This window comes from Volvox carteri (assembly GCF_000143455.1).
Source record: "Volvox carteri f. nagariensis unplaced genomic scaffold VOLCAscaffold_26, whole genome shotgun sequence".
In the NCBI taxonomy this organism is placed as follows: Eukaryota; Viridiplantae; Chlorophyta; class Chlorophyceae; order Chlamydomonadales; family Volvocaceae; genus Volvox; species Volvox carteri.
This window is the reverse complement of record NW_003307569.1, coordinates 1,252,603-1,263,987: the sequence shown is the minus strand read 5'-3', so window position 1 is coordinate 1,263,987 and position 11,385 is coordinate 1,252,603. Positions and strand designations below refer to the sequence as shown.

Below are 11,385 nucleotides of genomic sequence, written 5' to 3'. Positions count from 1 at the left end.
GGGGAAGGGGGGAAGGGGTTTAGGACGAGGGAAAAACACAAGTGCACTGGAACAGTCCAGTGTCCGGATTAGTGCGATAAGGCCTGGTGATGCGAGGGTGCTTAACTCAAGACTTTTGTTTTGACGGGCTGTCGTACAAGTAATGATTTCTGTTGTAGTGAATCGCGACATAACCGCCGATGCGCTTTGCACCTAGCCCTGCTGCTGACACTGGCGTTGCTGTTGGTGGTGGTGGTTAATTGTCGGTTGTCGGTTGTTGGTAACGATGGTGATGGTGGTGGTGGCGGTACTGGTGATGGTGGTATTGGGGTGATGACGAACAGCTGGAGCTCCCAGTACAACACGACAAGGGCAACAAGGAATCTGATCCCCGGGAGGTGTGGGTGTTCACATACTCACTCTCTCATTCACAGACTCTCACTCTCTCATCCACAGACTCACACTCTCTCATCCATAGACTCACACACTCTCACGCACCTGTTTGTGGTCGGTGAATGTGGTGGTGCATCGCTGTTTCTCAAAGTCCCAAATCTTCACGGTGGAGTCGCCACTGCCGGACGCCAGGCAAACACCCGCTGGGTGGAAGTCCACACCCGCCACCCAGTCCTTGTGACCCTCACCACACATAATCAGGTCGCCACCTGCCGTACACAGCCGTACACAGCCGTACACAGCCGTACAGGTTTGGTAAGGAAAATAAGGAGAGGGGGCTCTTGACTACTACAATAGTAGTAGTAGTAGTCAGTAAAATGTCTGGTCACCTATAAGCGATGCTCTCGTATATTAGGCGAGGACCGTCCGTACCTATTACACGAGATTGTCGCTTATAGGTGACCAAACTTTTTACGCTGAACCGGGCTGAGCCCATGAGCTGAGCTCACAGTGGGAAGTCCCGTCTTGTATTAGTGGGCAACGACTAAGAGCACGTATCAAAACACCCTAAGTTCCCTTTTAGGGAAAGAAGGGGTAAAGGGGCAGAACCAACGATCCACAACCTAAAGCCTTTAGGTCCCGACCTAAAGCCCAGTAGGAGAACGGAAAGGGGAAAAGACGAACCACTGAAGGGGGGGTAAGAGGAGGAATCTGCGGGGCCCCATGATGGGGTTGAAACCCCTAAATATCTGTTATGGAGGTTTCTTTTCCGGAGCAGGGATGATTTCACGGTCTACTGATCGAGCTACTGGTCGAGTGGGTGGCCGTTGGGTGCCTGAACGTGTCCATGCCGCCTTCAAAAATGCTTTCTCAACGCCTCGCGGCATCATTCTCTCGTCCCTAAAACCAGCCTTCCCCTCACACCCCCGCCTCCTCCGCCACCGCCACCGCCACCGCCGCCGCCATCTCACCTACCTGGCATGTGCCACATCTTCCACGTCTTGTCATCTGAGGCCGTAACCAGGATGGGCTTCGTGGGGTGCAGCGCCAGATTGGCCACCGACAGCAGGTGCCCCTTGAACGTCCTGTTCAGCGACAACATCTTGACGGGAGCAGCTGGGAACTCCAAATCCAGATACGGGTTGCGGCGAGGCGGCGCGTTGAGTGACGCCCAGCCGCTGCGCGGGCCCGCGGATGCCGTGCCGCCGGAGCGGCCCGTAGCGGCGGCGGCGGCTCCGCCGCCGCCGCCGGCGCCTTCGGCGCCGCCGCCGTTGGCGGCTGCTGCTGCTGTTGTACGAGTTGCACTTGTGGAGCTGGCGCCTCCGACGCTGCGCTCACCCATGATGGCTGCGACGGCGCTGGCGTTGGCGTTTGCCGCCTCCAGCGCCTCCACCTGCGGTGGTCATTCCATGCCGCCGTCGCGGTCGCGGTCAAATTCGCGGGCGCGCGCGTGTGTGTGTGACTGTGTGTTTGACTGTGTGTGTGTATATGTTTGACTGTGTGTATGTGTGCAAACACATGGCGACCGGCTCAAGAGCACGGTGGCATGCAACCCAGATGCTCTCTCTGGAAGCCAACCTTTTGCCCATTGCCGGCTCGCTACGCCCTTTACCCCTTTCATTTTTCAAACCTTCCTCCTCCCTGACTTTCCAAATCCCTAAATTCCCACAGTTTCCACACATACCTTTATTTCCCCTTCCCACCTCACCCCCTCCCTCTCCTGCTTCCTTCCTTCCTTCCTTTTTTCCCTGTCTCCCGCCGTCCTCTGTGCCATGCTCGCCTAAAGCCGGTATCACGGGGACGGTTTGCATCCTACTCCCGCTCATCACCCCTCCACCTCCTAACCCCTCTTCCAACTTTTACACACAGACAGACAGACAGACACAGACACACATACACGCACACACCTTGGTCACCAGTTTGTCCCTCTCCAGACACGCCATCATCTTCTCCTTCATCAGCACCTCGTACTTTTTCTTCAGCTCCAAAATCGTGGGCTCATATTTCGCGTAGTGTTCCTTCAGTCGGCGAAGGTCCGTCAGCAGCTTGTTCTTCTCCTGGAATCGGGATGGAGGAGGGGGATCCATCATACGATTACGCAACATGCAGGAAAGGCGTCTTAACTTAACTGGCTAGAGGGCATGGCGGGAGAGGTCGGGATGAGTGGGGTTGTACGGTTATATGCACAGTGAGCAGTAGATGCAATACTGAATGGAGGGATGGGGGAGCGGGGTATGGAGCTGTAGGTTGGAAGGAGGATGTCGGTTGGAAGGGACTCCTCCGACGGGGCCGCCATCGCCGCCTGTCCCCGCCCACACGGCATCAGCTTCACTCGTTCGTGGTTCGTCTTTTCTCTCCTCACCTTCCCCCCCCTTTCCCCCCCTTTTCCACACACACACACCCCTTGCCCATCACCAGCAATGCCTAGCTGATGGTACACTGGAGGCCGACAATAGCCCATGGCCATCAAAACCCCTCATCTCCCCACTCCTACCCACTCCCCTGTTACCTCCCCTCAGAGCCCCCTGACGGTGCCGTACCTGCGCCACCCGCTTGTGGTGCATTCGGTGAAAGTCCCTCTCCTTTCGAAACGTGTCCCACGTGGCGCTCGCACGGGCGGCGATGGATTTAGCCTCCGCGAGCTCCCTACGGAGACTGGCCACCTCATCCTCCAACTCCTGCCAGCGGCGGACCGGAAGAGGGGGTGACAGACCCGCGGTGACAGACCAGCAAAAAATGAATGAAATAAACAGTGGCCGGCGGTCACCGCATATATTTCAAACATCACCACCTTATAAAAAGTGCAGGTGAAGTGCAGCTTTGGGTATAAAAAAACTCTTTTAAGCAGCACATAGAAGAGGATAGAATAGGATAGGATAGGACAGGACTGGTCAAGGCAGGGCAGGGCAGGAAGGATAAACATTGCCCGCTGTGTGAAGTTAAGGTTGAGCTGTGCAGATGACAATGGGAAGGGGACGGTGCAGGAGGATACGGCCCACAAGGGGAAAAGCTGCCTCCCAAAGCTGGAAAAGGGAGGGAGGGGAATCACACGCAACAGGGGAATCACACACACACACACACACAAAGAGCTGACGACGTCCGAAGCACCCACTGGAAGGGGGGGAAGGGAAAGAGCCGTCCATGGACATGGAGGTGTGGGTCGCTCGCGGGGGGGCCAGCAGGAAATAGCAGGAAAGAAGCTGTTAGGTGCGGGACGGGTCACCCACGGGTACCCCGGCAGCTCACACAGATCATATCTGGGCTCCGCGCTCTACACCCGACTGCACCAAGCCAAGGTGCACTCAAAAGGCCTTTCACATCACGTGTACAAATACGTTCCTCACTCCCTCTGCATCTGGCACGTAACGATTTTCCTCTCCCATGTGCCCTGCCTCTTTGGCCTCCAACCCCCCTTACCCCCTCCCATTCACGCATCCACGTGGCCGAGGCGCAGAGGCGCCACAACCCCAGCAGGAAGAGACCCCGAACCGGACCTCCTTACCTCCTTCCCGGGCCCATTTTCCCCCTTTCCCCCCCTCCCAGCCCCCACACCCCTCCCACCCCCACACACCTACACCTACATACCCCTACACACACATAAGGAGCCAGGAGGGACCACACGCAACTGCATTCACGACTGCGCCCCGCTCAAGTCCGCTCAATCTCTTTCCCACAACACGCCGCGAAGGGGGGCCGTGTAGCACCTCCCATGCTGGAAAGACCAACACTTGAACCTGGAATACAATCGCTTCGCTTTTCCCCAGGCACCCGAGTCCTTCCCAACTGCAGTTGCCTGCGCGGCCAGCTGTCTAGGGCCACCCTCGACTCTCCATGCCGCTGGTGACAGGGCTTAGGCCAGAGCACAAACAACCCCGACTGACCCACGGGTCATTGCAACCTTCCCTGTAGCCCATACCGGGGCCCCAGGACGGGCCAAGGGCTCCAAATCACCCACCCACCCAATGGTTCTGCCCTTCACCCAGATGACAGTTTTGTGTTTCGTTTCATGTACCAGACGTTCATTTAGCTATTGACCTATTGACCGAATCAAGCTTCCTGACGCAGCTTAGTCCACCTAGAGGTAGACAAACCCATCTTAACTTTCATTGGAGACCACATGGAGGCGATACCTTTTAAAGTGAACTGTGCAGACCTGCAACTTTACAACCCGGGCTCTACACTGCCCAACTACCAGACCCAAGCCAATTTCCCCTTCCCAGCTATCTCACCCCCTAGTGAGTCCCCTTGATCCACAGTCCCCGTGACCCAGATGAACCCACCGAATTCAGTATCTGTATCATCTCCAACCTCATCCCCAACCTAGTTGAATCCCCGAAATCCATCATGATTATATCATACATTTCCTTCTAACCTAATAAGTCAGATGAGAAGGTCGCCCTACAAGGGAAGCCCAGCGCAGCTGAGCCCGGCCCAGCCCGTTTTGTTTCAGCCAAGGCCAGAGCATTTCATCCCGTACCAGTCAAGGACAACGCGGGCAAGGAGCTTTTATTCCTGTCAGCACCGGGTGAAGTTGAGATGCCTTGTGCTAGAGGTTCGAGTGTACATGAGGCTGAATGTGGACGGCTTTTGACCCACCGCGTTACGCAGGTACACGTCGGGTACTGTTGTGGCAGTGTCCAGGCGCCCCGTGGCTTTGAGTTCATACCACTCCGCTTCGAAGCACTCGCACGTGCGCGAGAGGCCCATTTTTATGAAAAAGTTCCGCAGAAAGTCATCGATGACCTCCGGTTTTTTCACCACCTGCCCGGGCTGCACCTCCTGTGGCCGAGCACGTGGCGTTGCTGTGTCCTGTAGCATATGGGGGATGGAGTTCAGATCACGCTGAGCGCGAAGCATTGGCTGGTCGCGCTGTCCTGGTTACGCCAGCCCTACCTTAGCTGTGAAGGCTTGGAGCTTTCGCAAAGCCGCATCAAGGTCCTCGCTTGCGTCATCCTCCCCATCACTGCAGCACATCGTAAAGGCCGAGCATCGAACATGCGCGTCCCTCAGCCTTCGACCACCAAAGGGGCAAGCTTTTTTTACCTCATAACATCAACTTCCTCATATTTAAAATCATCGTCTGAGTCCTCCAACCGAAGCGTATCCAGTCCAGGCTCTGCCATGCTTTTACTTCGGGCCGCGCTTTTGATTGCGCAAGCCCTGCTATGCCTTGTTAAACCCTACTAGGTAAGATAATCCAAACCTGTCCTATCATAACATAATATTCTGGGTAGTGCAAATGTTCGAGGTGCCGAAGGAGGACAACGCGTTTGAACTAAGTTGAGAAATTGACAATTGGAAGGTGTAAGTCCATTCTGTCACAAAATGAAAATGAGGTTGGTTCTGTCCAAAAACTGCCGTACATCAACGCATTCTTCCGTTAGCGTGCACAAGCTGAGCAGCACAACAGCTGCAAGAACTTACAAACTGTTTTCTAGAGCCGGAAGACTTATTCTGATCCTAGAACACCAGAGCAAGATTAGAGTTACTGCAAATCGATAGTCGAACCCGGCTTTACCGAGCAAATGCGCATGGTGCGCGCCCGCGGGGCAAAACATTCAGTTCAAGTCTAGCAGCCCTCACCCTCTCAAACCTTATTAAAGCATTGGCTTTCTCTACTCGTCCTCGTCACACATTTCCCTCCTAGTCTCCTTCCGCTTCGTTGCAGTCTCATTTCCTGACATTTCGTCATGCATGTTATCAAGCCTCAACTCGTCTCCCGCTCCAAATGTTCCATTTGCTGTTCACACGACTTCATGCCCTAATCTCCATCCGACTTGCTGTCCAGTCGACGGATATCTACGGGAACTGCCGGTACGGTCTCCAGCACGTGACGGACTGATTCGTGTCGCTCTGCAGCCACTGCCCGCGCGAACTTGAGTAGCGCACCTGCAACAGCCGCCATCAGGACCAGCACCACCACCACCACCACCACCAACAACAACAACAACCATCTATCAGGCGCTGCGCCATCAGGACCAAGGCCAGTAGCACTACATGGCAAAAGATGGGACACTTGCACCTAGATGTCAACACCAGCTACAGCACCGCCACCACCACCCCTAGTAGCACGGGATGCAGCATGCAGGCATAGATTGGTGCAGTTGCAACCACCATCCCGCAGGAGACTCCAGCACCAATTTTAAAACATCGGTAGCACGCTAAGCACTGGTGAGGCCTGCGTAAGGCCCCTTAGACCAGTTGTACGCTGTATGCTCCTAGCGAGTGCACGTACACGCCTTGGGAGTTCCTCAACGGTGGATATGATACATGTATGTTCTGTGTGTTGTTGTTGCTGTTGTATCAGGCCAAACTCCAACACAGCGGCTCCGTTTATATGATCTGTGTCTGCACGTATGTATGTATCTTAACCAAGGCTGTTGTCGCACCTTCAGAACCGGGGCCACGCTCCTCTCCGATACCGTGGTGGCGGTGCGGCTGTCCTTGGTGGTGGCGGTGCGGCAGCACGTGGCTCATCTCCTGAGACTCCCCTGCAACCGCTTGCCGCCTCTGGGTGACCTGCAAGCGTCGGGAGGTAACAATATACGTTATGGAAACATAAGAGTTTAGAATGAACCATGGGTCGATTCAGTTTTCCATTGTTCCAGCATTGTTAGTATTATCAGATACCCCGTAGCACTGGTCTGCATGGGGGGGGGAGCTGGCTGAGAAACCCTGAGGCGGCACAGACTCTTAGAACAGGCTGCTGTAAGACATAGATGGAGCGATATCCAAGGAGCGGAGAGAAGCCGTGGCAAACGTCTTCTAAAACGGCAGCAGTTGAAAGCTTTTAGTGGATATGGTGTACATCCGCAGACCCCAGACATAGGGCAGCATAAAGACGTAAGCGCAGCGCGTCTGCAAACCCTGACCAGCCAGGTCATATCACCGCCATATCACTGCGGACGACGACCTCAAAAACCGTCAGCACAGACGCAACGAACCTCGCCCTTCAGCTCCGCCAGCACTTCGTCTTGTGCCTGCCTGCGCAGCTGGGCAGCCTCTTCCGTGCCCAAGCCGGCTGCGGCCTCCACAGCCGCCAGATCCAACGCACCCGCATCCTGCAGCGGCAGTTGCCGAGTAGGATAATCAAGCTACGGTTAAGCGGTGATAAGGATATGTCACCTGGCCTGCCATTGTGCAAAACCTGTCCCGCATGCTGCCGGCATCTCCGTCGGAGTGAGTCAGAGTGAGTCAGAGTGAGTCAGAGTGAGTCAGAGTGATGTCGCATCTGGAACTGTCCAGATGTGGCATCGCGCACCTCGAGCCCGAGTGACGGGACGGGCCGAGGGACGTGCCGCTCTGCTGCTAGTCTGTCGTGCAAAGATGGGGAGGCAGGGTGCAGTGCCAATCCTTCCGTCTGCTGCTCCTCTTCCTGCGCATGATACTGCGCAGGGGTATCATCATAGCTGGCTTGCGCCGCGAATTCCGGACGGTATGATGGTGCCGTGTTATCCATGCTTTATACGTTGATTTGGTGGAAAGCTAAAAAGCTAGCTCATAAAGTTCACAGTTTTGAAAGGACTGTAGCTGTGTCCCGGAGAAGGTCCTTGCAAAGGTTCCAAAGGCCGTTTTCAAAAAAGCCGTGCTTAATGATCAAGATGCAGGATTGGAATTTAGCGCAGTCGGGAGCCTTTTGCAGGCCTGCGGTATATCCACTAGGAGGAGCACAAAGACCCGGCGGGTCCGCTGGCTTGTAAAGTGACCGATGGTCTGTCGGGCTAAGCGGCAAGCCTCAATACAGTGGTGCAACGGCCATGTGTCATCTGGAGTTATGCCTACGTTGAATTCAGTTGTGTACAATGGGAAATAGGCGGATACGTACGGTAGCAACCGTCTGCCCATTTGTCTTACCTGCCGGATCTATCTAACCATGTCGTTGTCGATGAAAGTTCTTTGTAAACTATCCTCTGGTAAGGCTAAGGACATGTAACTCTTTTCTGACGTATGCACACGACGTTGAGCCATCGGCATCCCAGACTGCACGCATGTTTTCTCTTTTGTACGGTTTTTATGAATACCTATTTCGAAAGGATGAGTTCCACGTCCTAATTCTGGGCGTGGACAAGGCGGGTAAAACCAACGTAAGCTGCTAGTGTTCTTTGCAGCAGCTGAGGACATTCTATGCTGGCTCCTAAATCACTGTCCGCCAACGTTCACTCAGGTCCTGGAGAGGCTAAAAACCATATTTACACAATCGATCGGACTGGACCCTGGCAAAATCTTGCCAACCGTGGGACTCAACGTCGGCCGAATTGAAGCTCATAAGAATAACCTCGTATTCTGGGACCTTGGGGGACAGAGCGGCCTACGCTCGATTTGGGACAAATACTATAGCGAGGCTCACGCCATCGTGTACGTCGTCGATGCAGCCAATCGGAGTCGGTTCGAGGAGAGCAGAGCTGCGCTTGACCGTATGCTGGAGAACAGGGAGCTTAGCGGAGCGCCGCTGCTTATCATGGCCAACAAGCAGGACCTAGACGGGGCAGCTAGCGCACAGGAAGTAGGGCAAGTATTCGGCATCGAGCGTTTGGAGGGGCGGCAATTCAAAGTGTTGCCTGTCAGCGCCTACACCGGGCAGGGCCTGAAAGAGGGCGTTGAATGGCTTGTCGAGACCATCCGGCGAAGCCACAGAGCAATGCGGCTGCGTGCCCGCGGCGCACGATGAATCACGCTCATGTCTCTGCGTTCTGAGTACAGCGGACAAGTCTCAGCATTCAAATTCTCGGGATGGGAAGCGGGTAGAGAGCGGAAGAGAAGACTGCCGCGGCAGGGGAGTTGTGCCCTGGCTGCATGTAATAATGTTTTTCGGGCACACAGCCTAACGAGGCTCGGGGTAATGGGGAGAGATGGGCTACTTCCAGGGCCACGTCACCCCCCGCTGGTGGGTCGTCTGGCGTATGTACGTGTTATTGTAGACCACCAACATGACCCGAAAGTGCAGATGTGTGTGTGTGTGTGTGTGTGTGACAGTGTGTGTGTGTGTGACAGTGTGACAGTGTGTGCACGGGTGCGCGTGTGTGTATATGTGGATATGGGAGTGTGGGCGCGTGTGCTTGTGTTTGCATCGTGCGGGGAGCACATCGCGGTATGTCCTCTGTGTCTATGTCGTACTTTTCATTGGAACCCCCAAGCACACGCACTGTTTGTACGACACGCCTAGCATATTCCGACACGCCTAGCATATTCCGACACGCCCTTGGAAGCGGCGCTTCATGGCCCCACTTCACCTTCCCCCCATACGTTCGATACTGTACCTCGGTTGATTGTTTTGATTGGATGATCTCTGATTGGATCTTGCGCGGGCGGGGCATAGAGGAACACAGCGACACCTGCTGCCGGCTTCCGTACATGCCCGGGTCTGTATTGCCGTACTTCCTGATGTTGTGCGCTACCGTACTTACGGAGCCGCGAATCGCTTTTGGCGGGCAGCGGGACAGACAGAGCCGGAAAAAAAATTGACGGACAGAAAGACAGGCAGACAGACGGACAGATTAGATTGATAGAGAAACAGACAGACAGACAGACGGATAAATGGACAGACGGACGTATCGATAAGAAGGAGGAGAAGAAGAAGAGGGGGCCCCCGTCGTTGTGGCAGATGAGGGGGATCCTTCAGGTGGCTGAACCTGCTTGCATGGAGTGTCTGGGTGAATGGGAAGACTGCACTGCCAGGGGCCTGACTAGCGACCGACCTGGGACTGACAGGCCACGTGACCGGATATTGCTGACTGCGGCCAACTGATGGCCCCTGTACGAGGTGAGGCGAGACAAAGGCGGGGGGCTGGAGCTGAAGGGGGGCCTGGAGCTGAAGCTGAAGCTGCCCTCGGGGCCCTCGAATGGGCTCCGTTACCACCTCTGATGTGACTTCTGGGGGCTGGAGGGTTATTAGAGGGGGTCCCATGAACCCGCGCGGCTCTCCGGTATGGGACTTTTCATCTCGGTAATGTGTTGCAAGGTACAATACATGATATAAATGCAATGTATGCAGACAAACAAACACACACACACACGTATATATACATGTATATTGTGTTTGTTTTTGTGTGTGTGTGTGTGTATGTGCGTGTGTGCGTGTTTGTGTGTGGCACGTCCATAACACATGTACAGCCTGTGAACTAGTGCCGTACGATAGTCTGTATTGATGATGGGTTTTTGGTAATGTAGCGGTGGTGCTGTAGTGGTGGTTATTGTGACGGTTATCGTTGTCGGTTTGTACGGACAGCATGGACAGCGTTACCAGGAGCGCTCTCAGCGGTGTCCAGGAGTGAGGGGGAAAAACGCGGGTACGCAGAATGCGACAGTTGCCCCACCGACACCGTAACATTAATTTTAACTGAAATCGGTCCCCCAGGGGGGGGGGCCCTCCACGGTTTTGATGGAGCCCCCTCTCCGTCCCCCACTCGTGCGGACACTGTAAATATGTAAACCAGAATGTGTAGCAGTGCACAACAACATCAAGTTCTTTCTTTCCCCCAAAAGAAAAGAAAAGGGCCCAAGGCGGGGGCGGACCTCTTTGTGAAAGAGGTAGTGGTGTTGACGGTGTAAAAACTGATATGTTTGGCCATACCATCATCCTACCCGGTCGCTCTTTTAAGTACTTCGTGTAATGCACGTCTAGTCGACGCCACACATCAACGCCAGCTTGCATTCCTTTCCGATGTCCTCCGGAGCTTGTCTCGTGTGTTAGGCACATGTGCACATGCACACAGATAGCGAATATATGGCGAATATAAGTTGATTTAGCTGTTCTTATTTATATTTCAGGTTGGAAGGATTACCGATCACCAAACAAACATGCGCACAATAATTGACACCTTTTCCTGACGAAGACAGGGGAGAGAGATGAGATTTCCTGACAAAGCGGCATGCGTCCTGCTTAGCACGATTTTGTTAGCTGTTTGCTCGCTCGGGAAACTGCCTGATCTACAAGCCTCGCAGCCATGCGGCCAGTGTCCACTGAGCCAGTAGCCGCCACTCTCACAAACGATGACCCGTGGCATTGTGGTAACT

At 54.6% G+C, this 11,385-nt stretch overlaps 3 protein-coding genes across 3 annotated transcripts in view; 1 reads left to right on the top strand and 2 right to left on the bottom strand.

Moving 5' to 3' along the window:
- The window catches only part of VOLCADRAFT_109152 (uncharacterized protein), an 8,741-nt gene extending 3,201 nt beyond the window's left edge, over positions 1-5,540 (bottom strand). The window contains exons 1-7 of the mRNA XM_002951853.1: positions 5,416-5,540; positions 5,266-5,335; positions 4,969-5,181; positions 2,913-3,050; positions 2,280-2,429; positions 1,348-1,765; positions 478-641 (exon numbers count right to left, since the gene is read on the bottom strand). Coding sequence (XP_002951899.1) covers positions 478-641; positions 1,348-1,765; positions 2,280-2,429; positions 2,913-3,050; positions 4,969-5,181; positions 5,266-5,335; positions 5,416-5,495 — 1,233 coding nt within the window. The 5' untranslated portion in view covers positions 5,496-5,540. The remainder of the gene's footprint in view (positions 1-477; positions 642-1,347; positions 1,766-2,279; positions 2,430-2,912; positions 3,051-4,968; positions 5,182-5,265; positions 5,336-5,415) is intronic.
- A 593-nt stretch (positions 5,541-6,133) lies between these two features.
- Positions 6,134-7,831, bottom strand: VOLCADRAFT_92537 (uncharacterized protein; the record flags this gene model as incomplete). Its single annotated transcript, XM_002951852.1, has 4 exons — positions 6,134-6,336; positions 6,762-6,891; positions 7,317-7,433; positions 7,634-7,831. The coding sequence occupies 4 exons, from the start codon at positions 7,829-7,831 to the stop codon at positions 6,134-6,136; spliced, it is 648 nt and encodes a 215-aa protein (XP_002951898.1).
- A 529-nt stretch (positions 7,832-8,360) lies between these two features.
- Positions 8,361-9,040, top strand: arf7 (small Arf-related GTPase; the record flags this gene model as incomplete). Its single annotated transcript, XM_002951936.1, has 2 exons — positions 8,361-8,456; positions 8,537-9,040. 2 exons carry the CDS (start codon positions 8,361-8,363, stop codon positions 9,038-9,040), a joined length of 600 nt encoding a protein of 199 aa, XP_002951982.1.
- Between the last annotated feature and the right edge of the window lie 2,345 nt (positions 9,041-11,385).